At 36.3% G+C, this 17,192-nt stretch overlaps 1 protein-coding gene across 1 annotated transcript in view; it reads left to right on the forward strand.

The window, feature by feature from the left end:
- Positions 1-17,192, forward strand: part of LOC106826239 (disintegrin and metalloproteinase domain-containing protein 32-like) — a 229,519-nt gene that overhangs the window by 39,105 nt on the left and 173,222 nt on the right. Inside the window, exons 3-6 of the mRNA XM_070499712.1 lie at positions 2,967-3,028; positions 5,713-5,788; positions 10,745-10,821; positions 12,064-12,241. Coding sequence (XP_070355813.1) covers positions 2,967-3,028; positions 5,713-5,788; positions 10,745-10,821; positions 12,064-12,241 — 393 coding nt within the window. The remainder of the gene's footprint in view (positions 1-2,966; positions 3,029-5,712; positions 5,789-10,744; positions 10,822-12,063; positions 12,242-17,192) is intronic.

Raw genomic sequence — 17,192 nt, forward strand, 5'->3', positions numbered from 1 at the left:
GTTTTAGCTGTAAATGGGAAAATATAGCAAGTATGGCCTGATAAGGGTATGGTAACTGGGGCTTTAGAACCCCGAGGGATGATGAAGGTCTCTGGTTCACCCTATCAGGCTAGCCATCTAGAAGAAGTGATGACTGAGGGTAAGGACAATCTAGAATAGACAGTAGAGCAAGGAGATGATGAGTGTCCATTAGGGCATCAAGATGAATTTCTAGGATAGGGAGGTGGCAGGCACTGTTGGTGTGCCTACAACCCCAAGTCCCTGGCCAGAATTGCTTTATAGGTTCAGTTTGTGTTGTTTGTTCCTGGGCTCTTGAGGTACTATTCCAAGAGTTGGTAATCTTCTCTGGAGAATTGCCTTTTGGCTGTTGAGTTACCTCTCCTGGAGTTGTCTTGGAGTTACTCCCTGACCCCATGACCCAGGGCAGCCCTTCAGCTGAAGACAGTCGGTACAGGGGATACAAAAGCCCAGCCCCCTTGTCTCAAGGTGGGAAAGACTCTAAGGCACAATTTATACTCTAGAGGTCCCCTAGAGCATCAGGCTAAGGCTAGAATTTCCCTGAAATCGTATACTTTAGCTGCATCTTCCTCCCTCTCTTGCTTCTCTCACTCTCTTCCAGGTTCCTCCTGAGAGTGCTCCCTCAATAAAGCACTTGCAAAAGTATCCTTGTTTCAGACTCTGCTTCTAGGGAACCTGGCCTAAGACACTATCCGACTAGTCCATAGTTTTGTGAAACAGAAAGATAAACTGCCAATGTAGGTCACTGTAAATTCAGATCAATCTACTTCTTCTCAGTCCCCAAATGCTTAAAGATCTACAGGGCTTCCAAACATTTACTAAAATATATTTCGTGAAGGGAGTGATTTTGGAACTGTACGAGCAGGTGATAGGGAAAAGTGTTTTCTGAAACTATTGAAATTATTATAACACTTTGCAAATAACATTCTGGCAGACTTATTTGAAATATTATATGGGGGAAGTTCCAGAAGGGATATAATTTCTTGATCATCGAAAGTCTGTTATTAAAACTTAAAACACAAATTTGCCAGTATTGTTCAGTAAATTCTCTTATGACTTTCGTTAATCAACTCCTGTACATTCTTTAAAGATCTAGCTAATTTTCTCTACATAGTCTGCAAATAGAGTGCATTTCATGCTAGTGAAAGGACAGTTAAAGGAAGTGTGTCTGGTACACTAACATCTTAACGATTATTAAGTTTTTGCTTTGAGAAAAATATTCATCCAAGAACAACTTAGGAGAACTTGCTCAGCAGATCCACTTAAAAAAGATGGGGCTGGCCAGTGGCTTGGTGGTAAGTTCACGAGCTCCACTTAGGCCGCCAGAGGTTCACAGATTCTGATCCTGAGTATGGACCTAGCACTGCTCATCAAGCCATGCTGTGGCAGCAACCCACATAAAATAGAGGAAGATTGGCACAGATGTTAGCTCAGGGCCAATCTTCCTCACATACACACAAAAAAGAAAAAGAGATAAAAATGCTCCAGGGTCTATGTTCAGTTATATTCAGATCAGGCTCACTAAGGGGCTATTTTCTCACCAATGCAAATTTGAACCCCAGGACACGCTGCTGCTTCAGTGTCAGGATTTTCATGTGTGGTATTGCTGTCTTATGTCTCCCATATACCTGTTTTGCTTCTGTCTTCAATTTATTTCTGATTTTACTTTTTAGAAGATAAAGTTTTACAATTTTGGAATAATTTTAGATTTACAGAAAAATTGCAGAGATGCTCCACAGTTCCCGTATATGTTCACTCAGTTTCCCTTAAAGTCAACATCTTATATAACTATGTTGATACATTATATTTGTGAAAACTAAGAAATTAGCATTGATGTATTAATATTAACAAAATTCAGGATTTATTTGGATTTTACCAGTTTTTCCGCTAACGTCCTTGTTCTGTTCCAGGATCCAGTCCAGGATCCTACCTTGCAGTGAGTTGTCCTGTCTCCGCAGTCTGCTTGGCTCTGTTTCTCAGTCTTTCCTTACTTCTTCATGACCTTGACAATTTTAAAGAATATTGGTCAGACATTTTGTAGAGCGTCCTTCAATTTGTATTTCTCTGATGTTTTCTCATGATTAGACTGAGGTTGTGAGTTTTGTGGAAGATTACCACAGAGTTAAATACTGTTCTCATCACATCACAGCAGGGGGCACATGAAAGCAACTTGACTTATCACAGTGACGGTACCTTCCTATTTCAGTTTTGACCGTTCATTAAACCCTTTAACAACCTGCATTATTCTTATTTTGATTTGTATAGTCTTCCTGTTGCTTCTTAGTTTCCCAGATCCTGGAATGCTCATCTTTTCTGTGTTCTGATATTTGTGTCTTTTTGGGCTTTATGTGCTCTAAGTTTTCTTTTCATGATGCTCTAACTCTTGTTTTGCATATGTTCTCTTTTGCTGGATAAAATCTCATCAGTCAGGTTCACTGACCTACTGATGTTACAGCTTATTTCTCTCCATGTTTTAACTTGAGAACAGTAGTGATAGAGTCAGAAACAATACCAAATTTTGTTCAGTAATCTTCTGTTTGAAAATATAGGAAACAGGCAATACGTTTTAGTAAAATGGTTAAAATAAATAATTTTTGTGCCTAGTGGAGTGAACTTCACTGATATTGAATACCTTACTCTCCCAGTGACTCTATCTGGATAGACACTGCAGGACAATACACAGTCTCTCCTTCAGAAGAGTTTAAAATTCAGTGACAAATAGATTTTTAACCCTTAGGTTGGGCTTATTTTTGTGGAAATAGTAAGAATGGCTTATATAATACATTATAATTTTTGATATATTGTTGCAGATTTTAAATCCTACGTAGTCTGAGACATTTTAATCAACAAATTTTAAGCACTGTTTGAAAGGATTAATTGATGTAAAATTGTTGTTTTGCTTCTTCTATTACATTTGTCCTCACTCTCAGTTGTTCTGGACTCTCTAGGAACAGATATCCTATATTATTCCAATAGATGAGAAACCATATACTGTGCACCTTAAGCAAAGGTAATTTTTTATTCTTTAGTTTTCCATTTTATTTTATTTATATGAATTTGTTTACTTATAATAAAAATTGAGTATTAAAAATTACGAATATAGTTGTTATTAACATTTTTAGTTGTTTCAGATGAATAGACGCTCTCCTGTGAATTAATTAAATTTTTGGTCTTAATGCCTCAAGTAGTCTTTTTTTAGGGTGGTTAGGACTGGAAAAAATAGTGACTCACCTCCTGAAGAAAAATCGATACAGTCTTAACTTAGCAGAATCAGCAGGGCCTTTATAATCAGGACAGGATATCACAACAAGAAGTAAACCTGTAACTGACTCTATCAGTTAGGGTTTATCAGGGAGGCAGGGCCACCAGCAGGGATGTGGAATAAGGGATTTAATGTAGAAAATTAGATCATACACTATTGTGAGAGCTGGTGAAGTTTATGGAAAATAGTACTAGCTATGTGCCATCCTTCAGGGAATTGAGAAAATAATCAAAATAACTTTCGATAGGGTTTCATTCTCTGATGAAAACCCAGTTGAAAAAGCTTGGCTTGGAAGTAATTTGTGACTTTCAAGAGGATAGTTTCAGTTAAATTTTGGGAGTAAAACTAAACTACATGGTATTAGGGAGAGGCAAATTGTGAGAAACCGAAAGTAGTGAGCTTAAATAACTTTTTCAAAACCATTCTAAGACAAAGAAAAAAGAGGAGGCTCAGATGAATGCTTTTAAGAAAGAAGAAATTAATTTTTTTAGCTGAGGAGAAGTTTCTTTTTCCCTTTTTTGTTTGGGGGGGGAGGTTAGCTCTGAGCTAACATCTACCACAAAATCCTCCTCTTTATGCTGAGGAAGACTGGTCTTGAGCTAACATCCATGCCCATTTTCCTCTACTTTATATGAGGGACGCCTACCACAGCACAGCTTGACAAGCTGTGTGTAGGTCTGCACCTGGGATCCAAACTGGTGAACCCCGGGCGGCCCAAGAGGAATGTGTGAACTTAACCACTGTGCCACCGGGCTGGCCCTGAAGAGAAGTTTCTTAAAAAGAGGTGTGTAAACAGTGATTAATTGTGTAAGATGCCAAAGAATGGCATTGAGTAAAAGAAGAGTTAACCTAATCCTAAATTCTTTTAGACAGAAGGGAAGAAGAATATGGTAAATAACAACCCAAAGAACTTTTCAAGTATATAAGAGGGAAAATGAGAAAACTCACATTGCATTTGAACATCTTATCAGGACTCTAAACAGTGAAACATTTGGACTGGAGCTTGGGAGATGGATAGAGCATGTGTATATTGTTTTAGGAAATTACCTGCATAATGATTATAACAGCATAAGACAATTAGGAAGCTATTGCAAATAGCTTATATGAGAAATAATGAGAAGCAGAACTATGACTGTGTAGAGGTGGGGACTTCTTTTTTGAGGCATACTGAGGTGGCAGGAAAAAGATTACCTAACAGATTAGAGATAGTGGTGGCAGAGAATTGGTGGGGGCATTGAAAGAGAAGAGGAACAGGTATGAGTCAGGGGAACTATGGGCTCATTTGTGGAGAACTTTGATATGAAGTACTTGTCGGATATCCCAGGAGAAACGTCCAATTGAGAGATTTAGTTTAGAACGTGAGAAAGAGGTGTGGGTTTCAAGGCCGTCTTTTTATATAGGTATAAATGAAGCACCATGAATGAACAAGATGCATCTATAAAGGTGAGGGTTATAAAAGGCCAGAAGGAAAAACAACCCAGAATTAAATGCCATGAAAACATTTAAGGAAAGAATCAAGGATCTGGATTGAAGGGACTTACAAAAGTAGACAAAGTTATGAGAGAAATCAGAAAGAAATGGTATTATTGAAGTTGAAGAGTAGATGATTTAAAAAAGGGGAATGTGGTCAACAATATGAAGTGCATCAGAGTAGTTTTACTTTACTTCAAGCTGCCTTTTGGATTTGACGACTACAGGGTCATTAGTAAGCTATATGAGATCACTTTTAGTGGGAGATTCCTGACAGAAGCTGGTCTGAGTGGTCTAGTTATGTTACATTGGATTGAGGAGTGAGCACAAGGTGAAGAAGCATAACTAAAATAGAATATTAAGTACAAGCAATTCTACCAGAGAAGGTTGAACTTAGACTTGTAGTTTCAGTACCTATGATCAGATTAATATGACGTTCACACAGCACGCTTCCACTTCATTATAGAGGTAATACATAGGCAAGGTAGTAAAATTTAGAAAGGAGGAAAGAACAATAAACTCTTGTAATCCTACATCCAGTTCATATTTTTGTAAGTTTTAAAATGCTTTTCTCTCATCCTGTAGTCCCTTCTCCTTAATAAAGGAATCCATTAATATACGAAAATTATTTTGAGTAATTGCGCATTGCTTTGAATAAAAATTACATATACGTCAAAAGAAACTACTACCTTTGTCAGGAGTTGACAGACTTTTTCTCTAAAGGCCCAGATAGTAGATATTTTAGGCTTTGAGGGCCATACACTCTCTGTCAAAATGACTCCACTCTGCTGTTGTAGCATGAAAGCAGCCATAAGCCATACATAACAGAATGGGTCTGCCTCTGTTCCAACAAAATTTTATTTATGGAAACCGAGGTGTTTGAGGGCGTTAGTTTGCTGACTGCTGCTTTATATGTTTCAAAAAGAATAACTTTTTAAATTACCTCTCTTTTTTATATGCAGATTTTTTTTAGCACATAATTTTATGGCTTATTTGTATAAAGAAGGATCTATGAATTCTTATTCTTCAAATGTTCAGGTAAGATTTAAGTTCTCTGTTTTACAGATTTTTTAAAACTTTTTACACTGAAAATACTTTCCTAATACAGAGGACTTTGTAGTCAGAGGGGATATAATTAGGGGATCCATTTACTGCCTCATTTTTACCATTATTAGACTTTCCCAGTCTTTTTTTATTGTGTAAGGTTCAGATATACAGATTTATAATTCAACACCTGTATGCAGTACAAAGAGATCACCACCACAAGTCTAGTTACCATCCTTCACCATACAGTTGATCCTCCTCACCAATTTCACCCACTTCCTCACCCCCTTCCCCTCTGGTAACCACTACTCTGTTCTCTGTGAGTTTTTGTTTTATTTTGTTTGTTCATTTGTTTTGTTTTTTTAGATTCCACATATGTCTGAAATTGTATGGTATTTGATTTTCTTGGTCTGACTTACTTCACTTAGCCTAATACCATCAAGATCCATCCATGTTGTCGCAAATGACATGATTTCATTATTGTTTTATGGCTGAGTAGTATTCCATGTCTTCTTTATCCAATTCATCCATCAGCGGGCTCTGAGGTTGTTGCCATATTTTGGCTATTTTAAATAATGCTGCAATGAACATAGGTGTGCATATATCTTTTTGAGTTAATGTTTTTGTTTTTTTTTTTGGATAAACACTCAGAAGTGGTATTACTGATTCATATGGTAGTTCTATTTGTAATTTTAAAAGAAACTTCCAAAGTGTCTTCCATAGTGGCTGCACTGATTTACATTCCCACCAACAGTGCACAGGGGTTCCCTTTTCTCCACATCTTTGCCAACACTTTTTTTTTAAAGATTGGCACCTAAGTTAACATCTGTTGCCAGGCTTTTGTTTGTTTGTTTGTTTCTTCTTCTCCCCAAAGCCTCCCAGTACACAGTTGTATATTCTAGTTGTAGGTCTTTCTGTCTCTGCTATGTGTGATGCCACCTCAGCATGGCTTGACAAGCAGTGCTAGGTCTGCGCCCAGGATCCGAACTGGCGAAACCCTGGGCCACTGAAGGTGGAGTGCATGAACTTAACCGCTGGGCCACAGGGCTGGCCCCAGCACTTGTTTTTTTTTGTCTTTTTGATAAGAGGCATTCTGACAGGGGTAAGGTGATAGCTCATTGTGATTTTGATTTGCATTTCCCTGATGATTAGTGATGATGAGCATCTTTTCCTATGCCCATTAGCCATCTGTATATCTTCTTTGGAAAAATGTCTGTTCACATCCTTGGCCCATTTTTTAATTGGATTTTTTTTGATGTTGAGTTTATGAGTTCATTATATATTTTGGATATTAACCCATTATCAGATATATGATTTGCAAGTATCTTCTCCCATTTGTCTTTTTGTTTTGTTGATGATTTCCTTCACTGTGCAAAAGCTTTTTAGTTTGATGTAATCCCATTTATCTATTTTATTGCCTTTGCCTGAGGAGACAGATCTAAGAAAATATCATTAAGACTGATGTCATGGATTAATTGATCATATAAGCGTGGATTTATTTTTGGGCTCTTTATTCTGTTCCATTGATCTATGTGTCTGTTTCTGTGTCAGTACCATACTGTTTTGATTACTATAGCTTTGTAGTATAGTTTGAAATCAGGGAATGTGATTCCTTCAGCTTTGTTCTTTCTTAAGATTGTTTTGGCTGTTCTTCTTTGGGATCTTTTGTGGTTCCATACAAATTTTAGGATTATTTGTTGTAGTTCTGTGAAAAATGCCCTTGGTATTTTCATGGATTGCATTGAATTTGTAGATTGCTTTGGGTAGAGTGGACGTTTTAACAGTAGTTCTTCCAATCCGTGAGCACAGTGTATGTTTCACTTTATTTGTGTCACCTTCAGTTTCTTTCATCAATGTCTCACAGTTTTCAGAGTACAAGTCTTTTACCTCCTTGGCTAAATTTATTACTAGATATTTTGTTTTATTTTATTTTGAGGAAGATTAGCCCTGAGCTAACTGTTTTCTTCCTCTTTTTTCTGAGGAAGATTGGCCCTGAGCTAACATCTGTGCCCATCTTCTTCTACTTTATATGTGGGATGCCTGCCACAGCATGGCTTGCCAAGCGGTGCCATGTCTGCACCCAGGATCCGAACCAGCGAACCTTCCACCACCGAAGCAGAACATGTGCACTTAACTGCTGCACCATGGAGCCAGCCCCTAGATATTTTTTTTTGATGCAAGTGTACATGGGATTGTTTTCTTAATTTCTCTTTCTGATAGTTCGTTATTAGTGTATAGAAATGCAACCAATTTCTTTTTTTAACATTTATTTTTTAATTGCAGTAACATTGGTTTATAACATTATATAGCTTTCAGATGTACATCATAATATATTCTGAATTCTGTGTAGATTACATCATGTTCACCACCCAAAAACTAATTATAGTTCATTCCCTCATATAACACAACCAATTTCTGTATGTTAATTATGTATCCTGCAACTTTACTGAATTCACTTATTAGTTCTTAGAGGTTTTTGGTGGATTCTTTATGTATTCCATCTATAGTATCGTGTCATCTGCAAAAAGTGACAGTTTTACTTCTTTCATTCCAATTTGGATGCCTTTTATTTCTTTTTCTTGAGTAACTACTGTGACAAGGACTTCCAATACTATGTTGAATAAGAGTGGTGAGAGTGGGCATCCTTGTCTTGTTCCTGTTCTTAGAGGGATAACTTTCAGTTTTTCACTATTGTGTATGATGTTAGCTGTGTTATCATATGTGGCCTTTATTGTGTTGAGGTACTTTCCTTCTATACTCATTCAGAGTTTTTATCATAAATGGATGCTGAATCTTGTCATATGCTTTCTCTGCCATCCATTGAGTTGGTCATGGGATTTTTATTCTTTTGTTAATGTGGTGTATCACACTGATTGACTTGCAGATATTGAACCATGCTTGCGTCCCTGGAATAAATCCCACTTCATTGTGGTGTCTGATCCTTTTGATGTATTGTTGAATTCAGCTTACTAATATTTTGTTGAGAATTTTTTCACCTATATTCATAAGGGATATTTTGCCTGTAATTTTCTTTTTTTTGTGGTGTCCTTGGATTGACAATCTTTCCTTTTTTTTACCCCTTTCCCCTCCATCAATAAATCTTATGGATTCTCTCCTTCAGAGTTATATCCAGATCCACCTTCTTCCTTTGTCTCCATCCACTGATACCACCCCTTTTACAAGTAAACATCATATCTAGTTTGGATTATTGCCATAACTTCCTGAAAAACTTCCCTAGTTCCACAGCTTGCCCATCTCCTTAGTCAATTCTCAACATGGCAACCAGATAGATCTTATTGACACCTAGTCAGATCATGTGCTTCTCTGTTGAGAACCCTCCACTGGATGACCTCCTGTGGCTCTCAAAGTGAAAACCAAAGTCATTTCATTATCTTACAAACTTTATATGATCTGGTCCTCTTTACCTGTCTGACCTCATTTCCTGTTGTTTTCTACATTGCACATCTGTTCCAGCCACATGGATCTCTTTGTTCTTCTTCTTCTTCTTTTTTTTTTTTTGCTGAGGAAGATTTGCCCTGAGCTAACATCTGCTGCCAATCTTCTTTTTTGTTTTGTATGTGAGCTGCCACTATACAATGTGGCCACTGATAGACAAATGGTGTAGATCCACGCTTGGGAACTGAACCTGGGTCACTGAAGAACTTTGCACTTCCTATGTCTTTTGACCCATATGCTTTCTGTTTACCAAGATACCCACATGTTTTTCTCTCTTATGTCATTCAAGTCTTTGCTCAAAACCACCTTACTAGTCCTTGACTAAACAGGGCAGGGCTTTTGGTCTGTTTTATGCACCGATGTATCCTTACTGCTTAGAAAGATGCCTAGCACATAGTTAGCATATAATAAAAATTTGTTTAGATATTAAATTTGACATCATGTTTTTTCATGGATGTATTGGATAGGACCATAAGTTTCCTTTTCTTGGTCCTTATCCTCCTCTTAGTTCCAAAATAAAGCAGTGTGTTAATAAGAAATCTTACCTTGATTTCACAAAAATTTATAGCACAGTTGAATCTTTGGAAATCATATAATCTTCCATTTTTTCTGTGGCGATGTTTACCATTTCTCTAGCTGAATTGTAGTGTGGTCAGAGACCAAACTTTGTCTGATTTCAGTTCTTTAAAATTTGTTGTTGCGCTTCATGGCCCAGAATATGGTTTCATTTTTGTAAATGTTGCATGTTCTCTAAAAAGAAAGTGTATTCTACCTATATTAAGTTATCAACATGCTGTTCAAATCTTCTGTACGCTCTGAATGTTTGATTTATCAGTTACTCAGAAATGTATGTTCAAAAATCTTTTACTATGACTATGCATTTCTCTCTTTTTATTATTCTTTCAATTTAGGCTTCATATACTTTGAAGCTATATTGTTAAGTCAATACAAATTTGTCATATTTATATCTTGCTGGTGAATTTGAAACTTATCATTATGAAATTGTGATACTTTCTCACTAGTGATGTTTCTTGCCTTTAAGTCTACCTTTCCTGGGTGAGCATAGCTTCAGAATCCTCCTTTTGGTTTGTGTTGGCATGGTATATCTATTTCCAGCTCTTCAATCTTCCTTTGCCCTTAAATACTAGATATATCTTTTCAGCAGAATTTTAGATTTTTAAAAACCTCAGATTCACAGTCTTTGCCTTTTAATTGATGACTTACATTTATATATTGGAAAATAATTTTACTTAAAATATAGATAATGCTTTGGAAGCAGGGTGTAAAATAATAATCTCAAGTATTAATCTGAAAAGAGTAGTTAGTATAGTGAAAGCGGGAAATATGGGGAGACTTTTTTCTGAGTATTCATACTGATATAAACCACGTAGCCTGTGAAAAATATTCAGAAAGTTCTATTAAGTATAAAAGTAGGAAATCATTAGAAAGTTTTGTCAGTTCCTAAGTAACCACTTCACTTTTATTCTTTCCTAGACTCAATGCTACTACCAGGGACATATTGAAGGATATCCAAGTTCTGTCGTCACACTCAGCACATGCTCTGGACTGAGGTTATGTATTTTCTATCATTGATATGCGATCACCATATTTATGATATTTGGCTGCAGTGAATTTATGTTTATACTAAGTGGGAGCTGGAAGAGGATTCCGTGTGGAGATTATTCAGTGGTATACTCCTCTGAACGTGTTTCTTTTCTTATTTCTCCTCACTTCCCTCACTGACCAGACACATTTCTAATGTCCTTGAAGGTTTAGATTTCCTGATCTCCTTGCTCTATATCTGTTTTTTTTCTTGACTATATAAATGAGGATTGATCGTGCTTGACTATAGAAAGTTAGAGGAACTAAATTTAGGAAAGCTTATTTTTTCAGCAAATAGAGTATTTTTGATACGTACCATGTACCAGCTACTAGCCTAGTGTTTGCTGATATAAATATAAATAAAGATAAACAAGGCATGCTTTTTCTCAAGGAAAACTGTCTTCAGAGAGAGAAGGCAAATTCTATATTAACAAGTCATTATTAATATAGTGCTCATATGTTTCCAGTAATATCACTATTTTAAATGCTCTAAGAATTGTAGAGTTTCCTCCTTAGTGCTTAGAGTTTTCGATTCTGTCAGTAAATTTTTCACCTTCATTTTGCAGTGTAGGATCCTTGTTTTTACAAAGAAATGTTCCTCAGTGCTTTTTACGTGGAACTCTGAAATTTGGTTTTTAGGGAGTAGTCACTTGAACTGTTACCTGTATTCAGGGGAGAATAGTTATAAAAGTTGTTTACTCTTTAAAATCTAAGATTTTAATTTCTTATTCATATTATGTGCATAAACAAAATTAACATTTTCATAATTACTGTTAAATTTTACTTTTATAAATGAGATTCCTTATTGTATGTCCTTTTGTTATACAAGCAATGTAATCATTTTTCAAAAGTAGTGCAAACTAGACAGAAATACGTCAAAATTTCTATTCACTATTGCTTTCATTAAGTCATTGACTTGAAGGACAGGGGAATTATTTGACCACTTAATGCTGTGTACTAGTATACCTAGTGATGGATTACATAATTTCTGCTGTATTTATAACTATAAAGAAAATGAAATGAGAAGTTAGTTTTGAGGATTGGGGAAGATATTTTGTCTCTTCAGAGTCATCGCCAAAACATAAAGAATTTAGGTCTAAATACTGATCTCAAAAATGTTCTGTATCTTCTTTGTTGTTTTTGGATTCTGTCAGAGTTTTATGATATAGAATTGGTTGCAAGCACTTACATTTTTATCCTTAATTTTACAGAGGAATACTGCAATTTGAAAATGTTTCTTATGGAATTGAGCCTCTGGAATATACAGAGGAATTTCAGCATCTTCTTTATAAATTAAGGAATGAAAACAATGGACTTGCAGTACTTACTGAAAATAACCGAGGCATAGAACAAAACCCAAGGGCCTATAACTTTTTTATAAGTGAAAAAGTGAGTTGTATATGCTTTATTACTACTTTCAAGGCAGTTATTGCTTTTAACTTATTTTTAAAAATGAATTTATTACCTGTTGTATAGCTGTAGCAAATATCCTTTCCTTGAGACCATGCTTGCCTTTTCTTAACCTTACAATTTCCTTTAAACATACATCACCTTTTTCTTCTTGCAACAATCTATCATTTTCTTTTTATGACCAGTTTTATTTTAATTCTTATTTGTCTGTTACGTACTTATCTTTCTAAAAAAATAACCAGTGTGTATTCAATATAAGCTTAAAATCTCAGTTCCTGCTTTTGTCTCTATGTTCCTGGAAATTATTCAATAAAGTCAATATTTATAAATGTTGCATTCATAACCAAGGAGTCAACATTAGTTAAAATATAGATATAATTGAAATGTGGTAAACAAGATTGTCATGTATGGCCGTGTAAATTGTTCCATATATACCCTGCATAACTGCATGTTTTAGTCTCCATTAAAGTAATTGTGAAGGAGAAAATTTTTGTGCCAGTAGAAGTGGCATAAATATGCATAGTTTGAACAAGAGGTATATAGCAGTGTTAGTGGTCCCAGTACATGTTCTACCCATCATCTGTCAGTTAAAAAACAAACAAACAAAACCCTCAGAATTTAGGTGAGCATGTAGGAAAAGACTACATTTCTCAGCTTCTCTTGCATCCATTTGGCACCATGTGACAAAGCTATGGCTAATAACTAATGGCTAATAAAGCCATAACTTTTAGTTATGGCTAATGACATGTGAGCACGTGTAATATGTGTCACATCTGCATTTAATTCTCAAGGAAGGGAGCTTATCCTGTTTTCCTTTTCCCTTTCCTGCTGACTGCAGTGTGGACATGTTGATACATCATAGTTCACAAGGATGAGGATGGTACCAAACATAGCAGAGCAGTGAGGTAGAATGAGCCTCACTCCTGAAGCATTTACAAGACCAAACCACCATACCTCTTCAGACTTTAATGTGAGAGAGAAATAAACTCCAGTATTGTTTAAGCCACCATTATTTTTATGTCTCTGTTATAGCTTCTAATCCTATATCCAAAATAATAGAGGACTGAAATGGACTATGAAATGTATGTGCAGCACCAAAGTATTCAGTGCTATCATATATAGGCATATAATTTAAAATGAAATTTTAACTGAATACTAAAAATTTTCTTTTCCTTCTAAGGATTTAGGAGGGTAATTGACAGTGGCTTGGATTACCCAGTATGGTAGACAGTGTTGGTGCTCTGCCCAGATCCCCTCAGATATTTTTTTACCATATTTTTGTGGAGGAGGGTGGGACACCTTGTGTTTGGTTGTGCTTTTGCTTTTAACGCCTAGATCTGTGACTCTTTTTAAAAATTTATAGTTAAAATCTTTTCTTCCAGTTTTATTGTGATATAATTTTCATATAACATTTTATTAGTTTAAGGTGTACAACATAATGATTTGATATATGTATATATTGTGAAATGACCACCACAATAACTAGTTACCATCTATCAGCATAGTTAGAAATTTTTTTTCTTGTGATGAGAAATTTTAAGATTTACTCTTTTATATATGTCGACTTTAAACGTTCACCACTTGATCATAGTGTATGATAATTTTAATGTATTATTGAATTTGATTTGCTAATAACTTGAAAATTTTTGTGTCTTGTTCAGGGCTATTGGCTTTTAATTTTCTTTCCCTGTGACTCTTAGTTTCGTTGATCTTTTCTATCTTCTTTTTAGTCTCTATTTCATTTATTTCTGCTCTGGTCTTTATTGTTTCCTTCCTACTACTAACTTTGGGCTTCATTTGGTCTTCTTTTTCTAGCATCTTGAGGTATAAAGTTAGGTTGTTTATTTGAAATCTTTCATCTTTCTTGATGTCGGCATTTATTGCTATGGACTTCCCTCTTAGAATTGCTGCATCCTGTCGACGAAAATAATCCATAACCAATCTATAAATGAAAATTTGGGTGAGTTTATTCTGAGCTAAAATGTGAGGATTATAACCCGGGAGAGTCCTTCCACAAAGGAACAGAGCACTCCAAAGAAATGGGGTCATCCAAGGTGGTTATATACCCTTAAAGAGGATGCTTCACATATGATTGAAGTGTCCCTTTTACAATAGTCATGAGACTGCTCTGTCGGCACAGAGATTGATGGAAACAGCAGATAGGTCTGCTGTCTCGGTGAACACAGCAGCGTGGCAGGTCCGTTGTCTCGAGCCGAGTGGTCACAGGTGAGCTCTACAATCAGTTCCCAGCCTAAGGAAAGATGCTTAATCTTTAAGGAAATGCCAATGTTGGGAAGGGGAGGGACTTTGCACTTTTAATCTCAAGGGCCTTTGTTCTTGTCTTAGGAAATGTCTAAGCAGATATACAATGCATGCTCAATGGCCACAGTCAGGTCCTTTTGGAAAAAAACAAAGTCAGGCCAAAATAGGTTTATACCAAATGGCTTCCTCATATAATCCAATATATCCTATTGCTTGCCATTTCAATTTGTCAATCCCTCACGTTTTTGTATGTAGTATTTCCATTTTCATTTCTCTCAAGGAATTTTTTATTTCTCTTTTGAATTCTTCTTTAACCCATTGGTTGTTCAGTAGTATGTTGTTTAATCTCCATATATTTATGAATTTTCTGTTTTCTTCTCACAATCGATTTTTAGTTTCATACTATTGTGGTCAGAAAAGACGCTTGATATTATTTAAATCTTAAATTTATTAAGGTTTGTTTTTTTCCTAACTTATGATCCATCCTGGATAGTATTTCATGTGTGTGTGAAAAAAATGTGTGTTCTTTTGCTTTCGGATGAAATGTTTCACCACTTGATCATAGTGTATGATAATACATAGTGTGGTCTATTGTGTTGTTTGTGGCCAATGTTTCCTTATTGATTTTCATCTGGATGGTCTATCCATTGATGAAAGTGGGTTATTAAAGTCCCCTATTATTATTGTATTGCTGTCTACTTCCCCCGTTAGGTCTGTTTATATATTTAGGTGCTCCTATGTTGGGTGCATAAATATTTGCAAATGTTATATCTTCCTGTTGGATTGATCCCTTTAACATTATATAATGACCTTCTTTATCTCTTATTAGTCTTTGTTTTAAAGTCTGTTTTGTCTGATAGAAGTATAGCTTCCCCAGCTTTCTTTTGGTTTCCATTTTCATGGAATATCTTTTTCCACTCCTTCACTTTCAGTCTGTGATTGACCTTACATCTGAAGCAAGTCTCTTGTAGGCAGCATATAGATGACTCTTGTTTTTATATCCATTCAGCCACTCTTTCTCTTTATTGAATAATTTAATCCATTTACATTTACATTCCCAGAAAGATTGGGCTACTCAATCTATTTGCTTTCTGCTGTGCTCTGGGGCTCGTAGCCAGATAAGAACTCTTTCTCTGTTGCTGTCCTGTGGGAACTGGGAGCTAAGCCTCACTGGCCACAGGAACCAGGTGACCTACTGATGTCCTCTGGGTGGCAGCCACAAAAGTTAGGGTGCCAGCTGAGTGTAAACCTCCTTTCCAAGAGATAGTAGTAACCTGAAGCAAGGAAGAGGGAGTGCTCAAAGATTGTACCCTCCTGCCTCGTCTTTGGAGGGTATTTCAGTAGGCCCCTGAATTGTGTTAAATTTGATGCCTCCCCAGGCTGATGCTTTAACATAAGCAAATAAGCCTCTCACAGAAAGTCTGGGCTCTTTTTAGTCAGCTGCCTTTGTGCTGGGTCCTGGGGTTGGTAAGTCTGCATGTGCAAACTCTTTAAGAACTGTTTATCTGTTATCTTGTGGATGCGAGCAGTATTGGTCATCAAAGCTAGACGTTTTGGGTGCTCCTCTCTCAGGTGCAAGTCTTAACAGTGAGGTGCCAGATATGAGGTTCAAACCATTCACTCCTTAGGGAGAAGCTGGGGGTTTTCAATTCCTTCCTGATTGTGGATCACCCTTCTGGGGGTAGAGTTTATCATGAGATTGTGACTCAGCTTCTACTACCCATGTGAATCAGCAATTCAACTTCTGGGTGTTTATCTAAAGAAAACAAAAATACTAACTTGAAAAGGTGTGCACCACATGTTCTATGCAGTATTATTTACAGTAGTCGAGATATTGAAACATCCTAAGTACCCATTGATGGATGAATGGATAAAGAAATTGCGGTGTATATATATATATATACAAAATGGAATATCATTTAGTCTTAAAAAAAATGAAATGTTGCCATTTGCAATAACATGGATGGACCTCAAGGGCATTATGCTAAGTGAAATAATGTCAGAGCAAGACTAATACCATATGATCTCTCTTACATGTGGAACCTAAAGGAAAAAAAAACCAAGCTCCTCGATACAGAGACCAAGTTTGTGGTTTCCACAGACAGCATTGGTGGCAGAAGGTGGGCAAAATGGGTGAAGGGGGTTAAAGGTAAAAAGCAAAAGCAAAACAAAACAATGCCAGTGACAGTTTGACTGATTTACCATTATGTTGTCAGAGCTAACCTGCTTTTCATAGTGGGTGAGTAAACAATATTTGCTAGTCAACTTTTGGTTTAAAAACAACAACAAAAAACCTCTTCATTGTATATTTTGTATTAAACATGGGGAGTGGGAATTGTATGCTGCAAAAATAGCCTATAAAGGGGCTGGCCCCGTGGCCGAGTGGTTAAGTTCGCGCACTCCGCTGCAGGCGGCCCAGTGTTTCGTTGGTTCGAATCCTGGGCGCGGACATGGCACTGCTCATCGGACCACGCTGAGGCAGTGTCCCACATGCCACAACTAGAAGAACCCACAACGAAGAATACACAACTATGTACCGGGTGGCTTTGGGGAGAAAAAGGAAAAAATAAAATCTTTAAAAAAAAAAATAGCCTATAAAACCTATTTGTTTCAAAAGTAAAATTTATAATAAAAATACTTTCAATTTTATGATTTCTTCTTTGACCCA

The sequence above is a fragment of the Equus asinus genome, chromosome 27, assembly GCF_041296235.1.
Source record: "Equus asinus isolate D_3611 breed Donkey chromosome 27, EquAss-T2T_v2, whole genome shotgun sequence".
NCBI classification, from domain to species: Eukaryota; Metazoa; Chordata; class Mammalia; order Perissodactyla; family Equidae; genus Equus; species Equus asinus.